The sequence below is a fragment of the Aulonocara stuartgranti genome (genome assembly GCF_965226115.1).
Source record: "Aulonocara stuartgranti genome assembly, chromosome: 22".
Taxonomy (NCBI): Eukaryota; Metazoa; Chordata; class Actinopteri; order Cichliformes; family Cichlidae; genus Aulonocara; species Aulonocara stuartgranti.
The window spans coordinates 36,166,376-36,194,286 of record NC_138957.1 but is presented as its reverse complement, the minus strand read 5'-3'; the positions used below and the strand labels follow the sequence as shown (position 1 = coordinate 36,194,286).

The 27,911-nt window shown below is 39.7% G+C and overlaps 1 protein-coding gene across 8 annotated transcripts; it reads left to right on the top strand.

Annotated features, from left to right (window-relative positions):
- On the top strand, positions 1 to 27,613 carry LOC309699516 (C-type lectin domain family 4 member E-like). 8 transcript variants are annotated; one of them, XM_082522572.1, is made up of 19 exons: positions 1 to 209; positions 9,857 to 9,967; positions 10,368 to 10,445; positions 10,809 to 10,859; positions 11,113 to 11,154; positions 11,416 to 11,457; positions 11,707 to 11,757; positions 11,845 to 11,886; positions 12,282 to 12,323; positions 12,526 to 12,579; positions 12,771 to 12,812; positions 13,062 to 13,112; positions 13,199 to 13,240; positions 13,636 to 13,677; positions 14,639 to 14,680; positions 14,883 to 14,936; positions 15,453 to 15,595; positions 19,365 to 19,424; positions 20,221 to 20,495. In XM_082522572.1, the coding sequence occupies exons 1-18, from the start codon at positions 50 to 52 to the stop codon at positions 19,416 to 19,418; spliced, it is 1,143 nt and encodes a 380-aa protein (XP_082378698.1). In that variant the 5' UTR covers positions 1 to 49; the 3' UTR covers positions 19,419 to 19,424; positions 20,221 to 20,495. The 8 variants fall into 8 exon arrangements, with proteins under 8 accessions (XP_082378698.1, XP_082378699.1, XP_082378700.1 ...); XM_082522573.1 differs by lacking the exon at positions 12,282 to 12,323 and having other exon boundaries at positions 13,600 to 13,677; XM_082522574.1 differs by lacking the exon at positions 13,199 to 13,240.
- The last annotated feature ends 298 nt before the right edge of the window (positions 27,614 to 27,911 follow it).

Below are 27,911 nucleotides of genomic sequence, written 5' to 3'. Positions count from 1 at the left end.
TCCTTCATGCTCATCTCTTGAAACAGCTGCGTGACAGAGGCGGAAGCAGATGGTTGAGGCTTTTAGTTCTCCCAAAATGTCCACAGGTACTCAAGTTGCAACACATGTGAGATATAGCAAAGGAGACCGAGTGGATGGTGAAGAGAAAAGCCAAGTGGAGATTCAAGAACATGAAGACTACTCCATCAGTCCTGGGTTACAGGAAAATGGTAAGCACTGGAAATTTTGTGGTGCAGCAATGAATGCTGACTTTCACATTCAACACCTAAAATAGCTTAATTAGCTTAAGATGCTTTTGAAATTTTTTATGTTAATATGATTATGAAGTCTCCTTTGAAACCTTATTTAGAGATAAAGTATCTGAATTTCAGGAGTGAGACCACACCTCCAAACACGCTCCTTCTGGTTCTTATCTATGATCCCCCAATTCTAGAGCTGTTCCTTCTCATTTTCGTGCAAACACAGTTCGCTCTCGTCCGTTCTCGTGTGAACACCTTTGGAGAAAGTCTTTAACACAGCTTATTTTACAAGAGTAACATAATTTTACCCATCCTTCCATTTTCTTGCAATCACCTTCTCATTAGTGGTGGGACAATCAATCCAAATATCGATTGTATCGATACTAAGTCAGTATTGGTATCAGATCGATACTGGCCTAGTGAGATCGATTCTTTACTTTAAGTTCTGCTCTTGTTTCCAATGCTGTGCTTTCGGCAAAGACGAAACAGCCAAGTCGCCGGACTCGCCGCTCCTGGGACAGCGCCAGAGATGGGGGTTGTTCAGTTGTTTACATGATAATTATATTTTCACCTGTTGTTTTTGTTGTTGAGAATTTTAATTGTAATTTTTGTATTATAGTTTCTCAACAGTACTCATTTTAATTGTTTTACTGGTTTTGGTGCACTTTTATTTTTAGAAAGAAATACTAAACGAAACCATCACGGCAGACCCAATGGCATTTTCATGCTTCGCAGCATCATTTACTCTTACAAAAATCACACGGTTGCTGTAACATTACATTCAACGGCTGCAGCCCTCCCGCTGCCAGCTGTACACATCACCACCAACAACAACTTTGTCCTAATTATGTCCTGGGTTTTAACTCTTTAATAACACTATTTAATAATAAAATTAAATATGTCAGTGCGCCCCAGGGTGGCTGTGGCTACAATGTAGCTGCCATCACCAGTGTGTGAATGTGTGTGTGAATGGGTGGATGACTGGATATGTAAAGCGCTTTGGGGTCCTTAGGGACTAGTAAAGCGCTATATAAATACAGGCCATTTACCATGCCATTTATTAGCAATTCATTGAGTGTCAACCTTTTTTATTTAAAAGTATCGGTATCGGTTTGACACCAAAATATGCAGTATCGCACACCACCACTTCTTTTCTGTCAGCACATCAGACAACGAGCTACACAAGAAACTGAATACCATATGAACTTACTAGCAGCTTTCTCACTGGCCGACAATCTGGTCTGCTATGTTTATCCAACCAGTCGTCTCTCTGCTAAATCCAGTTATGAAGTAACCACATCCATGCAATTCAGCAAGATCACCCACCAGCAAAGCTCATAGCAGTTGCTTTGAAACAAGGCCACAGACCGGGAGAGTTAGCGGAAAAGCCAACGGACACCAGCGCCGGACCCAGAAGCCACAACGTACCCATGCTTCTGTAAAGTCTCCTGAATATCCTTCCATTAAGGATTCAGACTGGACCAGCTACAACTGCTTCCATTCACCAGCATTCTAACTTTCAAGGGTTCTTAACCACACAAATCTAAATGTCAATCCAAAGTCTTCTTACTTGCAAAAGCAAAAATTGCAGCTCCAACAGCAAAAGTTACTGCATACCTTGTAGCTCCACCCACCCATCAGCGCCAGCTAGCAAGCTCAGTTCTGTGCAACTGCCTCCTAACACCATTTAATAACTGGAAATCATTTGCTAGTTCCATGCTCTGCTGGTCCTCCATTGCTGTTTATCTTTGCTAGTCATGGGATGCCAGTTTTAATGTATAAAGTGCCTTGAGGCAACTTTTGTTTTGATTTGGCACTATATAAATAAAATTGAATTGAATGTTTTCCATCCCTCATTCTGCAAAGTGCAGTTCTCCTCTGATCAGTCTCTCAGTTTAACCAGCCCTTCAGAAACTCCCCACCCTCTGTTCATTTCAGAAATCGGCACATTAGTTATCACTACCGTACCCAAAGTAAATTAACCAGCTAGGCACCCCCTCTCAATTTCTACTCAAAGACAAACTCACATAAGCTTTCACGAGCCATCAAGCCATTACCTCAAGTCTTAAAATCCTGGCATGCGTCACTGCTCTCTGTCAGAGCTTCAGTTAAGAGTCATGCCACGTCGCTATCTGATCAAGGGTTCCCCTCATTAAGGTCTTATATTGTCCGAAATTTCCTTTGATCTCTTCTTACGCCATTCCTGCAGAATTTTACGACTTCCTCCACTCCACTATATGGAATCCTTGTGTTAGGGGCTGGTCTCCGTGTCTGAGTAAGACTCATCAGCACGGTCGATGAGTCTTACGAACAAAGCTCTGATACAAGGCACACAACAGCACCCATACGTTGCTAATATAGCAGGGAAAACAGACAAAGAAATCATAATTGACATAATAAAACCTTTCCCTTGCCCAAAGACAGAGGTCATCCATGCTTCCAGTGGGTTGTCAACTCCTGAATGGTCATGCATTGTGGTGGACAGCGTCTTCAGGCCTTCCAGAACTCTGATCACAGAGCCATCGGGTGCTGTGTTATTAGGAATAAAAGTACAGCACTCCCTTTTTCTCCCAGCAACATGTCCAAAGCATTTCTATTTTGCACTGCCATTAAAGATGTTGGACCCGACTGCAATAGTCTCTGCAATGCCTTCCTCCACCTGTGGTGAATGTCGGTACTGCGGATGCCATATTGGAATGTCAGATTTGAGTTCAAAGGTCACAGGGGAGCAGGTGGTTAAGCCAACATCACTAGGCCCCTGTGACCACAATGTGTCAGGAAACTGTGAGAGGCCTTTAACGACCTCTGGATGATCTGTCAGTTCCCTGCCATGTGTCCTGGAATGGGATGATGTTCCAATATAGTATCATCTGTGTGAGATGTTGAAATTCTATAGGTTTTAGTACTTGGGGAGAAGGAGACATCAGGAATCTGTGTAGGTTGCCAATCAGTTGCTCGTGACGCTACGCGTATCATGGGACTGAAGTCCTTTGCTTGGTGTCCAGAATGAACCACTAGAGACACATGAGGCACAGACTCGTGACCCATTTGGAACCAGCTTTCTTGTTCTTCCGCCAAGTGGACCAGGGCTGCTACCCCCTGCGGTCCAACATAAATATCCCTGGTAGAGACCTTCCATACCTTCCCCTCCAGGAATTCATGGAACAGGTATTCATACCACTCAGTAATTTCGCGGTCATAAAAGAGCGTCACGTGGTATGGGTCGATGGGTGGAGCATATATTGTCCAGAGCCATAATCCAGGGCCGCCAGAGCTGGAAGTGTGCCAAGATGCCATCAGAGGTTGTCAGATGGGCTCAGTAGATTTCTGCTGTGCGGTCAATGTCCTCAGACAGCAGCCACTGTCCTCTCGTGCCTGTGGCCACACAAGGAAGCGGTGTGCCATCTCTCAAAGTCACTGTTAAACCATCAGGCCCACACATGATCACAGCTCTCAGTTTGATGAGCAGGTCTCGCCCCATCAGGTTCACAGGCACTTGCGCTGAAATGACATATGGATGAGCCACTGCTTGCTTTCCAATTTCAGTCTTTAAAGGAATTACCTGCCTTTCCCCCTTCTCCCCGGCCTCCCTGTGGAGTGTGTCACTGCTGCCAGTCCGAGCTGTACCAGTCAACCTCCCAGATCGGCATTTGGGGTCTTCGTCCAGGGATCATGTGTGGGTTTGGAGCCTGATGGAATGGACCACCCCTTCCTCCCTGAGGCGGGCCCATATGCTGCTGTATTTGTGGCTGCTGTGGACAGTCTCTCGACCAGTGCCCAGGCTGATAACACATCAAACAGACACCTCTAGGCCCATGACCCGCTCCAGGCGCACCCCTTCCATAGCCCAGGGCACCGGTGGGCAGCCTTGAACTACCATTACCTTAGGCGAGCCAGTTGATTTGTTCTCTTTCTTTCTCTCACTTACCTTCTGTCTCGCTTCTCCCCAGTTGAGCTTAAGAAATTGTTCCTGAAGCTCCTTTAGGTCCACTTTCTTCTTATCTTTCTCTTATTAATGCTTCCCCAAATAATGCACCAGGTGTCTCTCCCAGCGATTTGCATCTGCCCCTTCTAAGTCAGGGTAATCTAAGATTTTTTCTCTTGCCTTTTCTGGTACCCCCTCTAGCATAGTCTTTCTAAACGATACCTGGGGTCGGATATTTTTGACGCATGGAATTCCCAATCTGCTCCTGCATTTGAAAAAAAGGGTGTGGAGTCTGGTCTGGTAGTGAAAGCTGCCAGTATTTCTTCCAGTGCAGTAACTGTAATGCACCGGCCAGCTATGGCTCGGAAATCCCCTACCCCATATGGTATCTTCTTTCACCCCCTGCTGCAACCACTAGGGGCATTTCTAATGCAGATGCAGGGAGCATCGCGTGTCACTCTTCACTCCAACTTGGTCACACACACCGATTATTTCCTTCCACATTTCCCGTATTTTACCATCCTTACCTGTTGGGTGTCCTCAATGCATCACCTAGTTTCTCTTTTTGCTTCTCAATTGTCTTCCATTGAATTTCTTCCTCTGTTGAACTTCTCACTCCTCTAATAATCTCCCCTCGTTCAGCAATTATTTTTTAACTGACCTGGAATTCCCTCTACTTACCACCAGATGTCGCCGTCCTTGTTGCTCCTCCTTCATCTCGCCTATGAGTCCGCCCCCTTAGGCAGTCTCCTTCACAGCTCGCTTTGAGGCACTTCCTCCTCTGCCGATTCAGGACAATGCCCTAAATCAGCACACAGAGTGGGTGCGGTCCGCTCTTTTAGACCTCAACCACACCAGAACAATGGACCCACAATCTTCAGATCACGGCACAAATTACTTAAACTGCAGCACGGCGTCTAACCGCGGTTTCTCTTTTTCCCAAAACACAATCAAATTATACCCCCCAATAAACTCACAATTTACAACAATTAGTTGGCCTCCCGTCACAATTTCCACACACACCACAAAAACACAATCTTAAACTCAAATCTCTTAGTATCTGCACTTACTCCCAAACTTCTCTCGAGACCCCGACTCTAACGGGGATTTTCCGACACCACAAACACACTTTAGACTCCAATTCCTTTATTACTTCAATTTACTCCTGAACCTCTGTCGGGGTGCCGAATCTTTTTATTTTTATTTATTTTTATTTTTTTATTTATTTATTTATTTTGGAAGTGACATCAGAAACAGCAGCATGTGACATCACGTGATGGCGGAGCTTCAGTTCATCCTTTGTCATCCTTTTTTTTTTTTTTTTTTTTTGTAATAGGACAGGGGGAAAGAATGAAAGAAAGAGGGGGAGAGGAAGAAAGAAAACCAAAGGGGAGAAGAGACGGTGAGAAGGGGGGGAAGAGAGAAAAAAAACAAACAAAAAAAAAAAAAAACTCCTGGGTCACCTGTATGGAGAGAAAGAAAAACAAAAAAAACAGGGGAGACAGCAAACAACAAAGAGCAACATAATAATAAAATTAAAAAAAAAGCACCATCACAATAAACTAGCTAGTCATAGATATCAATAGTTACTAAATAATAAACGATATTGTGCAGCACGCAAGATAGACAGCGCACAGTGTGCTTTGAGGCAGCAGCCAAGAAAGCTGTAGTCCGCATCTGTGAATACCCATGTGTACACCTGTGTGCATACCTGTGTGGATCAGCATGCTTGCATTCCAAAGGTTTCTCCATGTAATGATCTGCTAGAGAGTGTGGGGAGCCACAGCCCTGTCCTCTATGGTATCAAGCAGGTATGGAGGAGATCAAAACTCCAGACATCCAGAGGCCCCCAGAACACAAGAGACCAAGGAAGACCCACAGAGGGGCAGCCGCGCCACTGTCCCAGTAAGAGCTGAGGAGAGTCCCAGATGAGAGCTCATTCAGCAGCCGCGGAGCAGAAGCCAGGGGGAGTTGCAGGGATGTGCCCGTGAGCTCCGCCGGCAGCCAGCTGTGCCTGAGTGACCGAGCCCCAGGCCGAGAGGCCGGGGGCACTCCACCTCCAAAGTGGCGCGAGCGAGCCCCAATAAGCGGCCGCCAAGGAGTGAGCCGGTGTGTACCCGGACGCCCACCCCCAGATACAAAGAACCACCAACGCACCGACACCTGAGGGAGTCCGCCACCGGCAGGGTGCCGAATCTAACAGCAATTGCACACACTCTTCACGGCCCTCTAGTTGCAGCAGACACTCCGGTTCAACCCAGCACAGAATTTAACTGGCCCAAGCAACCAGTCCTGCGTTTATGCAGACTTGAGTCCGTAACGGGGACTCTAACCCCGACTTAGTTATTTTAAGGGTTTCAGTCTGAAGGTTACCAACCTAGTCCTCCCGTCCCACGGGTCTTGCCCTCGCATCCAAGAGCCTGTGGAGCAGCCAAGCCCAGAACACACATGCGGCCTTTAGCCGGTGACAAGGCCTCTAACCCCAGTTTTCTTACAGTAGGCTAAACATCAACCTGAAATTCTTGACAAACGTCTCCTGCTGTAACGGACTAAGACAAACTTTTAACCACCTATTTATTCTACTGAGTGAATTTACACTGGGATACGCTCAACTTAGCAAACAGATAATTTAGCATTCATCCAATAGGCACACTTCGAATAAACAGGTGGTGCTTACCTTTTCAGATGAGTTAGGCGGCTCTCTGTTCGCTTCGTTTGCGCGATCTCAGAGCAAAAATGTCCCGGGTTTCGGCATCAAAACTGTTACCTCTAAACAGTTTCACCCCAGTTCTTAGATTCCTCAGGCCTCCAGAGACAACACCAGCACTAAGTAGTCAATTCACAACACTTTTATTTATCCACACTCATTGATACAGCTTCTAGAAGGGAGATGTACAGGACCCTGGAATTCATCAGCAGATCTCAACTCCTTTGCTGTTGCACACAGTTTTATAGACGTGACCCCCATTTTAAGCCCTATACGATGTGCCATAAAACTAAACACTGTGTTTGTATGTTGTGTGTGTGCGAGTACGTGTGCACGTACCTGTGTGTAAGTGCATGTGTATATATGTGTATGTACCTCTGCGTACGGAACTTCTTGTGGATCATAAAAGTGCATTTCCCTTCCAGACCAAAGTTATCCAGTTTCAAACACTGTACTGACACCCACACCCAGGTATCTCCTTCGGAATTTCCACTCAGCCAGTGTTGCCAACTCCTCAGTAAGGAAAATCGCTATTGGTTGTCCTAAAAGTCGCTAGAAGTCGCTAAATGACGTCATTGCCTAATTTGCATAACTGGTCATGCTAATGTAATTGTAACCTATGTTGTTGGAGAGAGAAATAACATCGTGGAAGAGACATAAAGTGAGTAAAAACGTCCTAAATGCATTTAGAGTTTATTTAGAACTACAAATTAAATTTATTTTAGTAATTATTGTTTTTTTTAATGTCACAATTCCAACCCTGCTCCTTTACCCGGGCTTGGACCGGCAAAAGTGACCCGAAATAGGCGCTCTGGTGGAGTTACTTTGTGTGTGTGTTTATAAGTAGTTTTAAACCTTGTGATCCACAAAACAACATAAGAGTAAAAGAAGAACTGACTGCGTTACAGCACCTGCTGCTTGTTGAGAGTAAAAGCGATACGCGCCTTCACGTCTTTTTTTAGCGACTTTCTTTAGAAAAAACGTCACTAAGGGGTCTGAAAACTCGCTAAATATAGCGACAAAGTCGCTAAGTTGGCAACACTGTACTCAGCTTTAGCTTCTTTTTGTCTTATTTTCACAGCTCAAGGTGGGGGAGGGTCTCCTACAAGTCTACGCCTACGTTTATGACACATTTAGGCCTATATTACATCCAGGGCAGTGTCAGTGTCTCTACTATACTTCTATGTCCTAAAATAAGCTACAAACATCTTCTCCTTCTCTTGTTCGCTCTCCCTGTCTCTTGTGTTAAGCTTGCGAGTCCAAGTTCATGTCTCTCCATGTTTTAAAAGTCTTGTTTCTATGTTCATTGTGCTTAGTTTTACTTTTCCTTGTGGTGTCATGATCATTTGGGTCAGCTGTGTCTCCCCAGGTGTTTCCACTTCCCTCATTACCCTGCTGTGTATTTAAGTCCTCTGTCTCCCTCTGTTCATTGTGGGTTTGTCTGTTTCCCTCTCCCCATGTCAGGTCAGATTCCAGGTACTGCTTGATTCTGTTTGCAGTTTTACACTCGTACTCCTGCTCAGAATCATGTTCATGTCTCGTTTTTAATTGTTTGTAATTAGATACTGATTACTTTTTTCAAGTAACTTGACCAACATTGATTACTGCAGAGGTCTTTGACCTTTGTGCCCCACAGTTATTACTGCTTCTAGGGGATGCCTTCTTTGGCAGTGTTGGTCAAGTTACTTGAAAAAACTAATCAGTAACTAATTACTGATTACATCCCCCAAAAAGTAATCCTGTTACTTTACTGATTACTTATTTTCAAAAGTAATTAATTACTTAGTTACTTAGTTACTTTTCAAAAACACGATTTACAACCTGAATAGGTGATAAAGCGATAGATCTTTAAGCCCAATTCTACTTTTTCTGCATAATCCATCATACAAAATGTAATCAAATGGAAAAGTCTCTTTTTAAAACTTGTTTTAAAAGTTAAAAGTTTTAATCTTTTAAAAAAATTAATTATCTGCAACATTCTCTGACTTGAAGAAATTTGTTTAATATTTAAACCTATTTTCTGCACATTCCAGCTCATAAAATAAAATATTTTTTGTGTTTACACTCAGTCTTTCAAATAGATGCAAGTAAAACACAGCAGAAAATAAATAAAGTCACAGACTCAGCGGTCCTGTTGCTCTATTTTCACCTGTAAAGCAGGAGTGGGGCAGGCGGAGGGTTACCCTGGTGCAGGTGTGCCGCGGTCAGTGGAAGAATCCGCGAGTTTCTCTGTGAGTTTCCCATTAGGTCGTAGCTACTCGGTGCTTGCTCGGAAGTTTAGGGGTTTTTTTCGCTGTAAAAAGAAGTTTTCTTCCCACGCACAACGGACACTAATGTTTTTGTCACTTTTTATGGAATCAAACTCAAAATAAGGTCAGTACTTCCACGCTTTAAACGCTGCACGCTCATACTCTCTCCTGCACTGATATATGATCCATTGTTGATCTGCACACAGCTGTTGTCACGAACGTTGCACTCGCTTACGTCACTGTTATGAGACATTCTCGCAAAGAAATCACGGTTTTAGTAACGCAGTAACGCAGCTTGCTTACGGAAAAGCAACGGTAATCGAATTACCGTTTTTGCAATAGTAATCCCTTACTTTACTCGTTACTTGAAAAAAGTAATCGGATTACTGTCGGATTATTGGGTATCTGCCAGGCCCCTTCAAGGCTTTCCCCAAACTGCAGCGTAATTTATGTGTAAACCTTTTATCTGTTAAAAATGCTGTCAAACCTAAAATGAGGATGTGGGCCCATCAAGTGTGTGTGATACGGAACCACTTGGACCCAAATGTTGCTCTTCTTACTGATTAAATGAAAAAAGTCACTTTTGGCTGCTACTTTAATCACAAGGAGCTGCCACAGCTGATTGCTGTTCATCTTTGATGTGTCTACTCATAGGAATATAAATAGTGTGGTGAGATAATAGATACAATTATCTATTATCTCACTTGGTAATAGATAATGCATTTTGTCTCTACAGGTCAACACACTCGAATGAACCGTTCATCTGCCAAAAGGAGCCATTCCAGAGTCATCGCAGCAGCTCTGGGAGCTTGTTTTGTCTTGATGTTGACTGTAATTGTCAGTCGCGGTGAGGCTTAACTGTTTTCTATAAAGACCAAAGTCCAACACTTGTGTTTTTGTGTTGTTCACCTTATATATTTGGAAGAATAATTTGGCATTTCATTAACAGCTCAACCCCCCCATGTTTTTTCACATTTAGCGCTTATTACTTTTCAAAATGTTCTGCTAGAGGTACAGTGCTGAAATTTAAATGACAAAATGAAACATTTGAGCTGTAACACTATTTTGTTCAAGATATTCAAACGACCTGGTGATTACCATTTCCCAGTATAGACAATAACAGGGACAGGAAAAAAAAATATTCAAAACGTACATTTGTGTGAACGGACAAACACAAAATCAACTTTTTAAACTTTAAGAACTGTAATTTTAAGGTTGATCTGCCTGTTATTTACTGTTTTCCTCAGGTATCTCAGCAACCTTGCAGTCAGAGCAGACCAGTACTTTACATAGCCATCTTACAACGGAAACTACAACCGAGAAAGGCTTGTTTACCTTCATTTTTAACAATCAGATGTTGAAGTATACCTATAAGCAGTTGTTGAGGCTTCAAACCGCTCAGCGAGTTTGTGTGTTCGTTCAGTTACATAAAAAAGTTTGAGGGAACATTGGCTGTAAGCTCTTTTTTCTATGAAGACCAAAAGAGATTTTACAGTATACACTTTGCATGCCATTTTGATGATCACTATATGTAATGTAAGGACATATGCTTTCCTGGCTTTTCAATGCATTTTCATAATAAATGAATAACATATATATAATATATATATTATAATATAATTTATAATAATATATAAATTTTAAGTCACCTGCAGACAACCAAAGTACAATTTCAATTCTTTTTTCAGCAACTGTAAACAAGATGACAGCACAAAGTACAACAAAGAAAGTTTTAAAAGGTAATTATAATTTTTTTTGTTATAATCAGTTTTAACATTTAAATGTTTAACTAATTATATTTTTGATGAGGACTGAAATAGGTTTTACAGTTTATGCTTTGCATGCTATTTTGATGATCAGTATATGTAATGTAAGATTATTTATTTTATATTGACCTGTGTTTTCCCGGCTTTTCAATGCACTTTCATAATGAATGAATAATGTTAAGTCGCAGACAGAAAACCTGAGTACAATTTCAATGCTCTTTTTCAGAAAATGCAAATAAGATGACAATACCAAGTACAACAGAAAAAGGTTAGGAAGCTCTTTTTTACCTAAAGTTTTAACAATCAAATACTTAACTACATAGATAAGCTGTTTGGTGAAGTGTAATCACAAAGGTATTGGAGGTTATGTATTGCATGCCACTGTATGTTTATTAGTGTTTCCTGTCTCTTTGGGGTTTCTTTTGGTGTGTGTGTGTGTGGGGGGGGGGGGGGGGGGGGGGGGGGGGGGTAGCGAACAACATTAAGTCGTCCACAGAAAACTCAAGAACAACTTCCACTTCTTTTCCAGAGAGTGTAAACAAGATGACAACACAAAGTACAACTGAAAAAGGTTTAGAAGCTCATTCATTTAAATTTCTTAAGCAATCACTTTTAAGAATGAAATGTTTAGCTGTAATTGTAATTTTATGATGAAAAATGAAAGAGGTGTTTATGTTTTGCAGGCTATTTTGATAATCATTATATTCAATGCAAGGATATTAATTTGGTACTGATCAACATTTTCTTTGGTTTAGTGCATTTTAGTAAATTTTAAGTCACCAGCAGACAACCAAAGTACAATTTTCATTATTTTTTTCAGCAACTGTAAACAAGATGACAGCACAAAGTACAACAAATAAAGTTCTAAAAGGTAATTATTTTTTGTTATAATCAGTTTTAACATTTAAATGTTTAACTAAGTCACTCCGCAGAGTACAATTTCAATGCTCTTTTTCAGAAAATGCAAATAAGATGACAACACAAAGTACAACAAAGAAAGGTTAGGAAGCTCTTTTTTACCTAAAGTTTTAACAATCAAATACTTAACTACAGAGATAAGCTGTTTGGGGAAGTGTAATCACAAAGGTATTGGAGGTTATGTATTGCATGCCACTGTATGTTTATTAGTGTTTTCTGTCTCTTTGGGGTTTGGTGCGTGTGTGTATGTTTAAAAGAGCCTACATTTTTAACATTTAAATGTTTAAATACAATTATATTTTTGATGAGGAGGGAAATAGATTTTACAGTTTATGCTTTGCATGACATTTGGATGATCAATTTATGTTTATTTAGGGATATTTATTTGACGTTTATCTGCATTTTCTTTGGTTTTAATTTTAACAAATGTTATATCACCAGCAGACAACCAAAGTACAATTTCCATTCTTTTTTCAGCAACTCTAAAAAAGATGACAACACAAAGTACAACAAAGAAAGGTTTGGAAACTCATGTATCTATTTGTTTAAAAAAATCACTTAACAATCAACTGTTTAAAATGGATGTTTAATTTCTTTGATGAAGACTGAAAGAGGTTTTATAATTTCTGCTTTACACAAGATTTTGACCATCAATTTATGTAAATCAGCAATATTTACTTGATTTGTATATGTGTTAACTTTGGTTTTCAATACATTTCAGTTTATGTTAAATCGACTAAGAAGATGATGACGACACGAAGTGCAACTCAGAAAGGTTTAGAAATGTCTTTTTTTTAAAACAGTGACTTTTAACAATGATACTTTAAAATATAATTTGACTGAAAGAGAGTTTAAAGTGTATGATTAGTGCAGTTTTGACAATCGATTTATGTAATTTAACTATATTTACTTGATGTTAACCTGTAGTTTCTTTGGTATCCGATGCATTTTCCACTTCTTTTCCAGAGAGTGTAAACAAGATGACAACACAAAGTACAACTGAAAAAGGTTTAGAAGCTCATTCATTTAAATTTCTTAAGCAATCACTTTTAAGAATGAAATGTTTAGCTGTAATTGTAATTTTATGATGAAAAATGAAAGAGGTGTTTATGTTTTGCAGGCTATTTTGATAATCATTATATGCAATGCAAGGATATTAATTTGGTACTGATCAACATTTTCTTTGGTTTAGTGCATTTTAGTAAATTTTAAGTCACCAGCAGACAACCAAAGTACAATTTTCATTATGTTTTTCAGCGAGTGTAAACAAGATGACAGCACAAAGTACAACAAAGAAAGTTCTAAAAGGTAATTTTTTTTGTTATAATCAGTTTTAACATTTAAATGTTTAACTAAGTCACTCCGCAGAGTACAATTTCAATGCTCTTTTTCAGAAAATGCAAATAAGATGACAACACAAAGTACAACAGAGAAAGGTTAGGAAGCTCTTTTTTACCTGAAGTTTTAACAATCAAATACTTAACTACAGAGATAAGCTGTTTGGGGAAGTGTAATCACAAAGGTATTGGAGGTTATGTATTGCATGCCACTGTATGTTTATTAGTGTTTCCTGTCTCTTTGGGGTTTGGTGCGTGTGTGTGTGTTTAAAAGAGCCTACATTTTTAACATTTAAATGTTTAAATGCAATTATATTTTTGATGAGGAGGGAAATAGATTTTACAGTTTATGCTTTGCATGACATTTGGATGATCAATTTATGTTTATTTAGGGATATTTATTTGACGTTTATCTGCATTTTCTTTGGTTTTAATTTTAACAAATGTTATATCACCAGCAGACAACCAAAGTACAATTTCCATTCTTTTTCCAGCAAATGTAATGATGACGACAACAAAAAGTGCAACAGAGAAAGGTTTGGAAATACATTTATTTATTCATTTAGACAGTCAGTTTTAAGAATCAAATGTTTAAAACTAGTTTTATTTTTTTTTATTTTTTAAATCCAGTCCTGTCTGGCAGCTTTTGCAATTAGAATTATGAGTTGAATGCACTGTTGTGCTAAACACGTTCTCTATAGACTCTTCTTGTTCAGGTGTTTCTTTTATCTGTTTATTTATAAATTTCTATTCATGTTATTTCGCCTATTACATTATATGTGCTATAGTATGTCAAGGCAGTAAAAAAGGGGGTATAGAGGAAGATTTAAAGACCAATAGTACAAATATAAAGGCACAATGCTTTGCCAAATGCCACACTTGTAAGAAATACAAACTTACTGCCGCTACAACACCAAAATTCAAAAATGGACAGTTATATAAATCAGTGACACTTGTGGTGTGTGTGTGTGTGTGTGTGTGTGTGTGTGTGTGTGTGAGACAGAGAGAGAGCACTTAATTTCAATTAATTTCAATTTGGTAAATGTTAAATCTCAAGACAAGACTTTTTTTAATGAAGTTTTTGAAGTTACTTTGTGTCATTATCCATGTGTTTGATTTTGTGCTCCTGTAGAAGAAAATATGAGTTTTAGTATATTTATTCTAACTGTGAGACATTGGTTACTTCCATCCATCCATCTTCATCCGCTTTATCCGAGGCCGGGTCGCGGGGCAGCAGCCTAAGCAAAGAGGCCCAGACCTCCCTCTCCCCAGCCACCTCTTCCATGTGTCATTATCCATCAATTTTAAAACTGAAATGTTTAACTACAGTTTAAATTTTTATAATAATATAATTATTTACACAATTTAAGAATATTTATTTGATGTTTACCTGTGTTTTATTTGATATTTAATGATTTAAATTAAATGATGATTAAATGATTTTTAATATATGTCAAATAACCAATAACCCTTTTAGAGTTTCTATTCTTTTTTTAGCAACTCTAAAAAAGATGACAACACAAAGTACAACAAAGAAAGGTTTGGAAACTCATGTATCTATTTGTTTAAAAAAATCACTTAACAATCAACAGTTTAAAATGGATGTTTAATTTCTTTGATGAAAACTGAAAGAGGTTTTACGGTTTCTGCTTTACACAAGATTTTGACCATCAGTTTATGTAAATCAGCAATATTTACTTGATTTGTATATGTGTTATCTTTGGTTTTCAATACATTTCAGTTTATGTTAAATCGACTAAGAAGATGATGACGACACGAAGTGCAACTCAGAAAGGTTTAGAAATGTCTTTTTTTAAAACAGTGACTTTTAACAATGATATTTTAAAATATAATTTGACTGAAAGAGAGTTTAAAGTGTATGATTAGTGCAGTTTTGACAATCGATTTATGTAATTTAACTATATTTACTTGATGTTAACCTGTAGTTTCTTTGGTATCCAATGCATTTTAAAAAATGGTCAGTCCCCAACAGATAACAAAAACACAGCTTCTATTTCTTGTGTAAATTTCAAGAAAATGACAAAGTAAAACAAAAGAGGATCAGAGACTGATTGAAAGTTTTATTTTAATAATCAGCTAAAGTAATCAATTTTTAACTGTAGTTGTAATTTTTTGATAAAGAAGGATCAAAGATGACAACACAAAGTACAGCTGAGAAAGATTTTCTCTCATTCTGTCTTTTTTGTATCTTTGGCTCTGAAGACATTTTTAATTGAACCTTTCTAAGTTACACGAGACTGCAGTGAAATTTATTTTCATTGTGAAACTAAATGATATACAACCCTTGCAGGATATAGCTGTCCTGTAGGATGGCTGAGGGCAGGATCCAAATGTTACTATGAATTACATGACAGGAGAAGTTCGCAGGAGAATGAATCATACTGCCAGAGAAGAGGAGGAAGTCTAATTGTCGTAAATAGTAGAGAAAAACAGGTGGGTGTGTTTACACTTCTCAATTGAAATGTGACCAAATATTGCTTTTTAAATGCGTCATTTGTTGAGTGTTACCGCATCTGTGCTTTCAACCAGATACAGAATCTTTAACTACCAAGGAAGCAGGTTAGCACAAGCAGCAACTGGTTAATCAAAGGAACAAAACTTAGAACAGAATTTCAGATATACTTAAATATGCTTAAATGATCATTTATGCATATTTGTCTTTTTTTTCGGGGGGGTTCAAGATGACGCCAATGTGTATGGCTTGCCGTCTGTTCCTCCAAATCTGTTTTAATGGTATTATTCTGCTGTGACGTCGACTCCCTGCTGGTCTATGATCGCTAAGTTTTACTTAAACTTCGGCTATCTCCCAATACTCTGGTGTGTAGACTGGAAAATGCACACAAAATACTGCCTCCACTCCTGTCGTTGGTTCCTACTCACCTGCTCCATGTACCTGTGCAATCTCCCCGGAAGCGAGGTCACCGTCGCGGCAAACAGAGTGGGAGATTGGTGAAGCTGAAGGCCTGTTGAGCGTTTGGTTCTGCTGTTTCTTCCGGTGCTCCTAGCGTTGCCTGCCGCCCCCCTTTTCCCTGGCATCTTCATAAGCCATCCTATGCATGTCTGGTGCCACTTGCTGGCTCTGAGATGTTCCCACACCCCCTCCCATCATACCTGTCCACGGCAGTGCAGAGCGAATCTGCAAAACCTGCCGTATGTTTAATGAGCTGATGTCTGGTGACTGTTCAACTCCGGCCAAATTTGGCCTGGTAAGACTTTCATCCTTAAGGAATATTTTTTGTTACACTACTTGGACTTTCTCTGCCTAACTGAGACGTGGACAACTGCTGGTGATTCCAACGCCTTTGCAGAACTTTAGCCTTCAGACTGCTGCTATTTTAAAGTCCCACGCAGATCTGGTCGAGGTGGAGGAGTAGCTACCATCTTCAGAAATCGCTACAGGTGTAAACAGGTTTCATTGGAAATTTATTTTTCCACTTATTAACTGTTGCTATTTGAAATAGCCTATTCTCCCCCTGTACTGTGCACAATAATATACAGGGCCCCAAAATACAGTAAGGGCTGTATAAAGGAATTTGCTGCATTTCTAATTGAAGTCACGATAAAATATGACTCCTTTCTTATTGTCGGGGATTTTAATATTCATGTGTGCTGTCCAGAAAAGCCCATGGTTAAAGACTTTTTGAATCTTACTGATTCTTTTAATTTAGTTCGATGTGTGTCTGCATCCACACAACAGTGTGGCCACGCTCTCGATCTGGTTTTAGCGCACTCACTGCCTGTTTTAAGTCTCTGACCTGTTTTCTCTGATCATATGCTGGTTCTGTTTTACATCTCGTTATCTATAAATGAATTCAGGGGGCATGTCCCTGCTCAGCCATCTCGTTTGTTAAATTTCTCTCCACCTTCTATAATCAGTTCTCCATTCCCGAGACACTCCAAAACGTAGAGGAACTCAGTTCTTGGTTTCATACCACTTGTCAGACTGCCTTGGATATTGTTGCCCCTCTGAAAATCAGGCATCCTAAGACCAAGTTTGGACCCTGGTTGAACAATGAAACCTGTGCTGCGAGGCGTGAATGTCATAGGGCTGAGTGGAGATGGAAAAAAGATAACTTACAGGTCTCTTTACAAAATTTAAGCGAGCGCTGGGCCTTATATCAGTACACAGTAAAAGAAACAAAGAGGAAAGGCTTTGCTAACATTATTTTGGTAAATTATCAGAAACCACATACAATGTTTAACTCAATTGAGACTATTTTATGCCCTCCTTCTTCTCTCAGTTTTGAGCCTTCACTTCTTTATGAACAACTTAGTTTTGGCTAGGGTATGGATTATTTTGCCCACATCTGACCAATTTGTCTTTCAACAGTTTGAGTCGGTTATTTTTGTTCAGCTACAGGAGGTGGTGGATCATCTAAAGCCTGTAGGCTCACCTCACGATGCTATCCCTCCCCGTTTTCTGAAAAACGTTCTTTCTACCATATGTTCAACTATTGTAACCATTTTAAATAGCAGCCTTACCTCAGGTGTGGTTCCAAAGAATTTCAAAGATACAATTTATTCTAAAGAAACCTGGGCTAGATACAAACGCTGAAAACTTCAGACCAATATCTAAGCTGCCATTTTTATCTAAATTCTTGGAAAAAATAGTATATAACCAATTGATATATAACCATACTTGAATGCACAAAATATTCAGGAGATTTTCCTATCTGGTTTTAAAGCAATGCATAGCACTGAATCGTCACTTTTAAGAATTTTTAATGATATATTTTAATTTGATTCTGGTGAAAGTGTCATTCTTATTTTACTCGATTTAACTGCTGAATTTGACACTGTAGACGATGAAATTTTAATCTGTGTGTGTGTCCGTATAACAGGTGTGGCTCTGAAAACGTCTTATTTAACAGATCGAACCTTTTCAGTTCGCTTAGGAAACTGAGTCCTCCCGTGCTCCGCTGTCTCATGGAGTACCACAGGGTTCCATTCTGGGCTCTATCCTGTTTTCGCTTTGTTTACTTCCCTTGGGCTCAATTTTTAGAAAACACAGACTCTCTTTTCACTGTTATGCAGATGACTGTCAGATTTATGTTCCTCTTAAAAAGAAAAATGGGTCGTCTGTAAATCGCTTGCAAACATGTCTGGAGGACGTCAAGTCGTGGTTGGCGCTAAACTTTCTTTGCTTTAATGATTCTAAAACTGAAGTAATGATGCTTAGACCTGCCTCCATTGGTGTTCTGTGTGTTGATTTGCAAACCCTGAAATCATTTTGTAAACCAGAGATTGTAAATCTAGGTTTTAAAATGGATCCTGAACTTAAGCTTGAAGGCCAGATTAGGTCGGCTGTAAGGTCTAGTTTCTTTCATCTGAGGCAGCTGGCCAAAATTAAGCACGTTCTTGCGCCACAGCAATTTGAAACAGTAATCCATGCCTTTGTAACTGTTCGGCTGGATTACTGTAATTCTCTTTATTATGGGGTGAGTCGATCTTCTGCTTTTCTGCAGCTAGTCCAGAATGCTGCTGCACGTCTTTTAACTGCCACTCGTAGATGCGAGTATATGACCCCAGTTTTATATTCACTTCATTGGCTGCCCGTGTATGTTAGGATCCATTTTAAGCTGCTTTTTATTTTTTAAATCTTTGTCCAATGCTGCCGCTCTGTACCTCTCTGAGCTTCTTCATCCATACATACCGTCCAGGTCCCTCAGGTCGGCAGACCAGCTCCTCCTGAGTGTGCCTGTAATCGTAAGTTCAGAGGGGATTGTGTGTTTGTGGTGTCAGCACTAAAATTGTGGAATGAGTTGCATTTACATGTTAGACGGGCACCTTCCTTATCGCTTTAAAATCATGTCTTAAAACATATTTATTTACCCCGGCTTTCAGCACAGCAGGATTTTTTGATGTCTCTTAATCTGTTCGTTATTAATTATATATATTTTTAATTTTAAGGTATTCTATATGTAATTTAAACTGTTTTCTCTTTGTTTCATATTTGTAGCACTTTGGCCAACATTGTTGGATGTACAGTGCTTTATAAATAGAATACAGAAAGATCTTTCTTTAATTGCTAGCTCCAATTCCCAGGAAACAAAGTCAAACTCTAAACGTGTACTGTTTGCATTCTTGCTCTTCACTTTATTATAGAAATAACTTATTTAACTAATTTCTATTTTTTTTTTCACTGCATAAAATATACATTTACAAAGTATGGCAACTCTTCCATGTTTTTGTCTCTGTGTAGAGAATACTTCATGGGGAAACAACTGAGGAAGTTCAGCAGTGCGGGCTCCAATGACAAAATGCAAGTATGGCTTATCCTTCCATCTCAAATGTGAATGGGATTTTGCACTGCACACTAATCTGCCATTAAAACCACTGACAGGCATACTAGTGGTGCCCATCACAATAGGACACGCAGAGTGGTTCCAGCTCACCAGAATCTCGTTAAAAAGGTGCTGTACTGTGTTTAGCAGCTGGTGCTTGGAATCATTTTAATGATAACAAAATAGATCTGATTTAATAAGTTTATGTTTGTGTTCATATACTAAGAAGCACTTAAATGAAAACTGCTACGGTGAGAAAGATAATCTAGTAGCCACAAACATTTTCTGGTAGAGAATTAGATTAAAGCAGAATTCTATAAAGACTTCTGCATAATTCTGTTACCAACATTATATGGAATGTTGCAGGAAAATAAGGAAATGGCAGACTACCACCAAATATGTATTCTTTCAACATTAGTCTCTGGCTAAAACCAGGCAAGTACGCTGTGTTTCCTACCAGCTACCGTCCAGTATCTCTTTTTAATGTTGACCTTAATGTAATCTGCAAAGCTCTCTCATAAAGATTAGAGACAGACACTATCTCTACTTTTAAGATTAGGCTTCAAACTTTCCTTTTTGCTAAAGCATATAGTTAGGGCTGGACCAGGTGACCCTGAATCCTCCCTTAGTTATGCTGCAATAGACGTAGGCTGCCGGGGATTCCCATGATGCACTGTGTGTTTCTTCTTCAGTCACCTTTCTCACTCACTATGTATTAACAGACCTCTCTGCATTGAATTGTACCGGTTATTAATCTCTGTCTCTCTTCCACAGCATGTCTTTATCCTGTCTTCTTCCACTCACCCCAACCAGTCACAGAAGATGGCTCCGCCCCTCCCTGAGCCTGGTTCTGCCAGAGTTTTCTTCCTGTTAAACTGGATTTTTTCCTTCCCACTCTCAACAAATTGCTTGCTTACAGTGGGTCATTTCATTGTTGGGGTTTTCTGTGTTTCCTTTGTATTATTGTAGAGTCTTTATCCTAAAATTTAAAATGCCTTGAGCTGTTGTTGTGATGTGATTCTCTATGAATAAAACCAAATTGAACTGAATTGAATTGTTTTTGAGGGGGGACATAGGTTACTGACGTGGTACACTCCTGGCTCGATCTGGGGTGCGTTGGGGACTTGGCCTTATGGGGCACTCTGTCTCTGGCTTTTTTGGGTCTGGCTTTGCCTGAGGGGCGTGTGTCTTCGCTGATGTGTCGCCAGGGTTGTGGGCTGGTACATGCATGAATCTCAGCATCATCGGCTAAAATTCATATGAACTTCTGCTACACTTGATGTAACTTAACTTGACCATGAAACCACAACAACTGCGTTCCAGTCACACCCTGTTCTTTACTTTAAATCACAAAGCATCAAACTAACCTGTTTATCTTGCACTAACTTGAAGAGGATTTCCATGCAGACTTTAAATAACACAGTCCACCACAGTGAGATTTGCAGCATGTTTGATAATATGAACGTTACATTTACAGAGCCAATATCTGATTTACAAACATGATGACTTATACTTAGGGATGGAAATCGAATTGAGAACTGGTTCCCACTGTTTCAATTAATTGGAATTGTTTGCCATTTTTACAAACGATTCCCTTATCGATTCCAGTCGCCTCAAAAGACATCACCACGCTGCGGAGCGTCATTTACCTGGCAGGAAACACGGCGGCTCAAATGCTCAAAAGTTTGGTTATACTTTACGAGAACGGATGACAACAGGGCAACTTGCAATACTTGCAAAGTAGACATTTCATTTAAGGGAGGAAACACTACAAATATGCAAAAGCATTTGCTCATAAAACACGCGATGACCTTAAATGAATGTCATGTTTTTAATTCCACTCGTGACTCGTGTATCTCAACCCAGCAGCAGCGGTAACGTTTGCACGTCCTCTCCCGTTAATGCGGCAGGTAAATAATCAACTAACAGTGCATATTATGTTAGCGCGGTCTGCCTTATTACAAAACCTGCCATTACTGTGCATTTAGGTGACCATGATGAGACAGACAGAGTCTGGCTCAGATGCTGGCAGTTCTCACTGCAGTCTACCGGCAGCGTCTCCTTTTAGTCCAGAATAGATGAATGTCACTGAGCAGTGACTTAGTTTGTGGTCAAAGGCTTGCACCTATTTGCCACAGCAGATGCCCCCGATTTTCATTAAGTGAATGTGTTTAATTGTAGGCAGGGACATTAGGCAAGGCAAGATACCCATCCCTAGTTATAGCTGGAATATGTGTCCTTGTTTCACATTCTTTAAGCATAAGTGCCAACAAACGACTAGGACGCTCTGATTCAAAATAGTACTTCTGTCTAGTTCTATGCAAGAAGAACTCTGATTTGGACAAGGTTATTGCATCATATTCTTCCTTCAGTGAAGCTAGGAGTGTAGACTGATCGTCCGACTGGATAAGTTTTTGCAGATTCTGTAAAGATTCTATCTGATTTTCTGAATTGGACACCTGAGCAAGTTTGTTTTTGCCAGCATGGAGGAGAATGAGATGGAAAAGCCACGAATGAAACATTTTGTAGCCTCCCATAAGACTTGTGGGTCGATATCTTCATTAGCACTGATATCTAAAAGATCCTTCAGCTGGAGCTTAAGCAGGCTGAGAAAGGTAGAGTTAGTTATTACATTGAGATAGATAACCATTTGCACTCACATTCACACTGGTGGGCAATTTCGAATCACCAATTAATCTAACCCCATTAACTGCATGTCTTTGGACTGTGGGACTAAACCAGAGTACCCAGAGAGAACCCCCACTAATACAGGGAGAACATGCAAACTCCACACAGAAAGACTCGTGATGGTGGAACTGAACTCCTTCTTGCTGTGAAGCAAACATGCTAACCACTGTTCCACTGTGCTACACGGCCAATCTGATTACAGTCTTTAAGAGTTTCATGATTCATAGTTCTCTTTCAGTTCTCTTGCAGATGTAATAAATCATAATTCTCTTTTTGTGTTACTCCTGTGAGGCTGTTTGTGGGCAGAGATTTTTCAGATATGCTTAAACATGAAGCTAACTGAAACCAGGTGTTCTGTTAAACACACATTCGGAAATGGCCACTGTTTATAACACAGTTGTGTGAACTGAAATGTCAAAAGTCTGCAGGACCAACTCTGGTGCCTCATTCAATGAACACAGCTCACCATTAATATTATGATCGTTCATTAAATATCAGGGAAAACATTGTTGACTAAGCAACACTGTGTTCGGGAAACACATGCCAGCTGAACTTAAAAGAAAGGTTTAGAAGACGTATTGTTGTTTTGAGCAAAGAAGGGCTTTCTCAGCATGTGATCACAGAAAAACTGCTTTTTATTTCATTAATAAAATAACATCATGAAAATGATGTGCCACTTAGTGTTTTCCTTGTTTGAACTGCATAAAACATATAATGCATGTATGACTTCTATCTTTTTCCATATTTGAACACATATTTTATAAACACTGCAAGCAGTTTGTTGTGCAGAGTCATTTTAAAAAAATGATAAATAAAGTCACACTTTAGTGTGTCTCTGTGTTTGTGTGGATGTGTTGGAAAACACTTACGTGGCCAGTTAAAGTGGGTGTCAAAGATTACATGTATTAAAGGCATTAAAGGTAATGAGCCCTGCTCTAAACAGCTTTCATGAAGCTGAATCTATTCAAGATCATATTCCTTCATTTCAGATGGCTTATCACCTCGTACTTTATGGTGGTTTTTGGCTGTGGCTGACCTTTGAACATCTTTTTAGGGCTCCTGTTGGCCTGTGGGATAGGTACTTGGAGCTGTCCTGTAAATCTGCTATTCTATGAGATATATGAGAAGGGGACTGAAGTTTAGAAAGAGAGGAGACATAGTTGCACAGTCAAAAAAAACTCTGTGACTATGTGTGGGCAGCATGTTTCACTGTTTCAGCAGGCAGTTTAAAGAAAGGCTTTACGCCGGCTTGATTTATTCTCTGTGTTTTAGTTTACATGTACAGCCAGATTACAAGGAACCTGGACAGCAGGAAGCAGGAAACCCACACTAGCAGACTCTACTCAAAACCACCCAAAACAGGAACTCTCTGTCTAAGAAGTGATGGTGCTCACCACTGCAGCACCACGCTGCCCTGTTAGTTTCTGTGCTGGTAAAAATAAATAGTTCACTCTGACATATTTCCTGTGTCACAAACACTTCTTCTCTCTGCTGCTTCGATGTGCTTACAGTTTGTAGAAGGCAGCGTCTAACAAAGCCGTGTTATTATAAACATACTGCAGCTGCTGAGTTAAACCTGTATGTTTGTGATATGATAAGCAGCAAATATTAAAAACAAGTTGTTGGAGGTATTTTAATGAGCACTAAATGGTTTCCCGATCCCACTGAAATCCACAAATGTATTTAAGCTACTGCAAGTTTCTGTCATTTATCATTTTTAATGATTTAATTACTGTATTAATGGAATTTCAGCATTTTTAATTTATATAATGGAACTGGAGGTCTTGCAGGATGTTGTTTGCAGTGCTTCATAACTGACTCTTACATGTATCATGACGTGTCAGATGAAAAGTGACTCTCGTCTGGTTTTACTTCCTCAATATTTTCATTTCAAAGCTGTCGGACTTAAAGACACAGACAGACGGTGAAGCTGCTCAAAGATCTTTCAGCTCAAAATGTCTACAGAAATTCAAAGTGTTGAAGATTTCAGGGTGAAATACAGCAGAGGGTCCCAGGAGGATGGAGGAGTGAGAGAGCAGAGTGAGGTGGAGGTGTTAGATGATGGAGAGCAGCACCCTGACGTTGGCCTACAAGAAGCTGGTAAGCAGGAAATCGTCAAAGTGACCAAACCAAAGAAAATGTTGGTGATGAAAGTGTTGTTCAGTGTCTTTTAAAGCTCTGATATCCGACCACTTTAAGACATATTAGTGTTCGTGTCACATGTCCCCAGAATATGTTTCCAGTCCAAACTGGCACACAGATCATTTGTTGCACTGGGCCTGTTTACTCCCAGTTAGGAGCTCCGTTTCTAACCGTCTGACTGTTTCAGTGTCTGTGGCTTCAAGTCAAACTGGTTCAGCTGCTGCTCTGCTTTCAGGAAGAGGTCTGTGAGTGGCAGAGAGAAGCAGCCAATAGGAGCAGCACAGCTCTTTTAACCTGTTAGTTAATGCAAAGCGTTTAAATCAGTATTTCTGTTCTGTGGTCCGACAAGGAACAGATGGATATCTAAACAAATTCTTTGTTAAGTCAGCGCTATCAAAATGCAGTATATGTGATTAGGAGAAACACAAACAGATGAAAAAGCTTTTAACTCAAAAGTGTTTAAGTGTAGTTTAAACTGTAGAGTTTAACTGTACTAAAGAACAGAGTAACCAATAGAACTCATTTAACTCATCAGCCCTTAATGTTTCTACAGTTCATGGTTGTTCCTTATTATTACATTTGTACATCACTCATGTGTGCATATGATAAAGCTAATAACTGTTACATCAGGACTGCTAGGTATCCTGTTCCCATGGAAACATTGTCTTCTGAAGTATTTCAAGAGAAATCAAACACACCTGTCCAACAGCAGCTGAAACACGCTAAAAAGATATCAGTTTTCTGATTTCTGTTGGTCAAAATATATTTTGCTGCTGACCACAAATGTGTCTAAAATGTAGTCATGTCTCAACATTGCCAGCCACATTAGAAAAACACATTTTGTGATGTGCAAGAACCACTCGATTTAACATTCCTACAAAGGAAATTAACTAAATGTAAAGAAAAATGAATTCCAAAGTGTCTTTAGTGCCTCATCAGTGGACTCTTTGTGTATTTTCTGCATAGATGAACACTTCCAGAAGAACGTTCCAGCTTCAACAAGAAGCTGGCTCAGAGTTTTTGAAGTAAACCTGGGAGTGCTGTATCTTCTGATGCTGGCTGGAATCACGACACGCTGTGAGGACATTTAATTCCAACATGTATTAAAAATTATTATTATAATTTAAATTATTATTATTTACATTTGACATCTCTACATGAAACTATTTGAAATTTAGACCTGCCTTTGTCCAGTTCTTATTCTCCTCCTGTGTTTCCTCTGGTAGGATATGATCTTTTATTGGGCTTTGAATACATAGTGCAGAAACATATGTAACGTTTATTTGTTTTTAACATCTATTCCCTTTATGAAGTTAGGCTAGAACAGGGAAAACAAAAAAATCATCCACACTGCTTTCTAACGGGACCACACTCTCACAGTCTTCCTTGCTGCAGGGGAGGGGTAGTGCAGTGTGCTCAGGGGGCAGGGAAGGCTGGCCAACACTGCAGCTACCATCATTCTAACCACAGCTTCCCTATTTCAGTAGCTTTCAATGGCTCGAACAGAAGAAAAGGGTTGGAGTAGCTGACAGGGACAGGAAGAGCGAGCAGGAGAGAGTTTCTCTGACAGTGTCAGAACAAGCAACAGCAGATGGGCGCTGGGGAAACGTTTTTGATAAAAAAAAACACATTATAAATTAACAAACATCTGGGCTGATTTCTTCCCCACCTACAACACTCAACACGGTGATTCTGTGATTATATCAACAAAGCAGACAGGCAGCAGAATCTGCTGAAGAATGCTACAGGTGCAGTCACACTATGTTAGACAGTGGCGGTCTGTTATCATTATGCTGGCTAGTTAGTTCACTTGAGATAATTAAGGAGCTAACAAGCTAATGTTTGTTTCATTTATTTGAAAGGAAAATGAAAAACTTCCGTCGATGATATTATTTAGTTTTAAATCAGTTTCGTTGCTCTTCAACTAGATATTTTAGTCACTTTGGACAAAGAGCAGCTGCAGAACAGAAACAATGAACTGAGCAACAACTTCAGCCTTCTGGCTAATCACTCCGGTCAGCTACAGGAAGAGGTCAAGCAGCTCAAAGAAAAGATGGAAGGTAAAACACCTTTGAATCACGATATGAAAACATCTCTGTGAGTCAAGTAAAGGCTGTAACTTTCAGCACTGAGTAGAAACTGTATTTAAAACATGTGTTTGACATTAAGAGAAGTGTCCCGATCGATGGACAAGATTTGGAAGCAGCTGTTACTTTAAATCCACTGAGGCAAAGCACTGGCAAGAGAGCAGGAGAGCCTGTCAGGATAAAGGAGCTGATCTGGTGATGATAAACAGCAAAGAGGAACAGGTGGGTGTGTTTGTTCATGTCTGTGTGATCTTTGATGGAGCTGACAGTCATCTGTTACTTGTGTCTTTGACCTGCTGTCAGTCTGTGACCTGCTTCCTGTCTCCACTCTGATGAATTTCTCTCTGATTTCTGCACAATGGAAGAAAAGTTTCATCACAGTTATTCTTCCTTCAGACATGTTCACAAGATGATGTCACTACAACAGAAGTACTGAATTATGACTGGAGACAATATTTGTGTCTCTACTCAAAAAGGAATTTATCAATGAACTGAACATGAGAGGAGAGTCCTGGACTGGTCTGACAGGCAAACGGACATCAGGAGGATATGAATGGGAATGGGTGGACGGATCAGCGCTGACAGAAAGGTGAGACATTAGTTTGTTTCTATTCCAGAGTTATTATTTAGAAGTGAAACACTGATGTTTTGGAAGATAGATCAGCAATACATGAGCTGAGCTATTTTCCAACAGCCCCACAAACTGAATGTAAAGAAAAGCAGAAATCCTCCTTTGAATGAACAGCTGTGCTTGAACTCTCTTCATCTGCAGTCTGTGATGACGTTCAGTTACAACAAGTCAGTTTGAAGGAATCAGGATTGAAAAAAGTTTACTCCAGTTTAATATCATATTTTATTTCTCTGACAGGTTGTGGGCACCAGCACAGCAGAGTACGAGTTATGATTCCTATGGAGTCTGCTGTGATGATAAAGGGAACTTGAAACAGGCAGTTGAACATTATGTTGGTTACAGCTCGAAGACCTTCATCTGTGAGAGATGAGTTTGGTGCTTTGATGTAAATGTTTGAATAATCCAACCAAAGACACCTCACTATGAAATGTCCTGCATGAGCCTCAGACTCAGCTTACAGTCTTTACTTGTTCATTCTGCATCATATATTGATTACATGTGTTATCTAAGGACCTTGGAAAGAAAAGCTTCTGGACTTGTTTAAGTTGCTTGAAGACGTTTCACCTCGTCCACCTTTTGGATGATAGGTGAAACAAAAAAAAAAAAGGGGGGGGGGGAATGTACAATGAACATAGAGAAGCAAGGCACTGATAACTATAACAATAGTAGCAGCAACAACAACAGTAACAAAACAAAATGAAACCGGTCTCAAAAGGAGACTGCTATCCTTCCAGTGATCCCAGTCCATCTTCTCATTTTTCAGACTATTTAAATGCTTAAGTGCTTACACCCAGTCCACACCCAAACCAAAACGCAGAGTATTAGACCGAACTTTGGAATAAATAACTGGCAACAAGCGATATAACAACACATATCCCAAGCATAAATGGGACTCTGTAGAGTTTAATTGTTGTTAT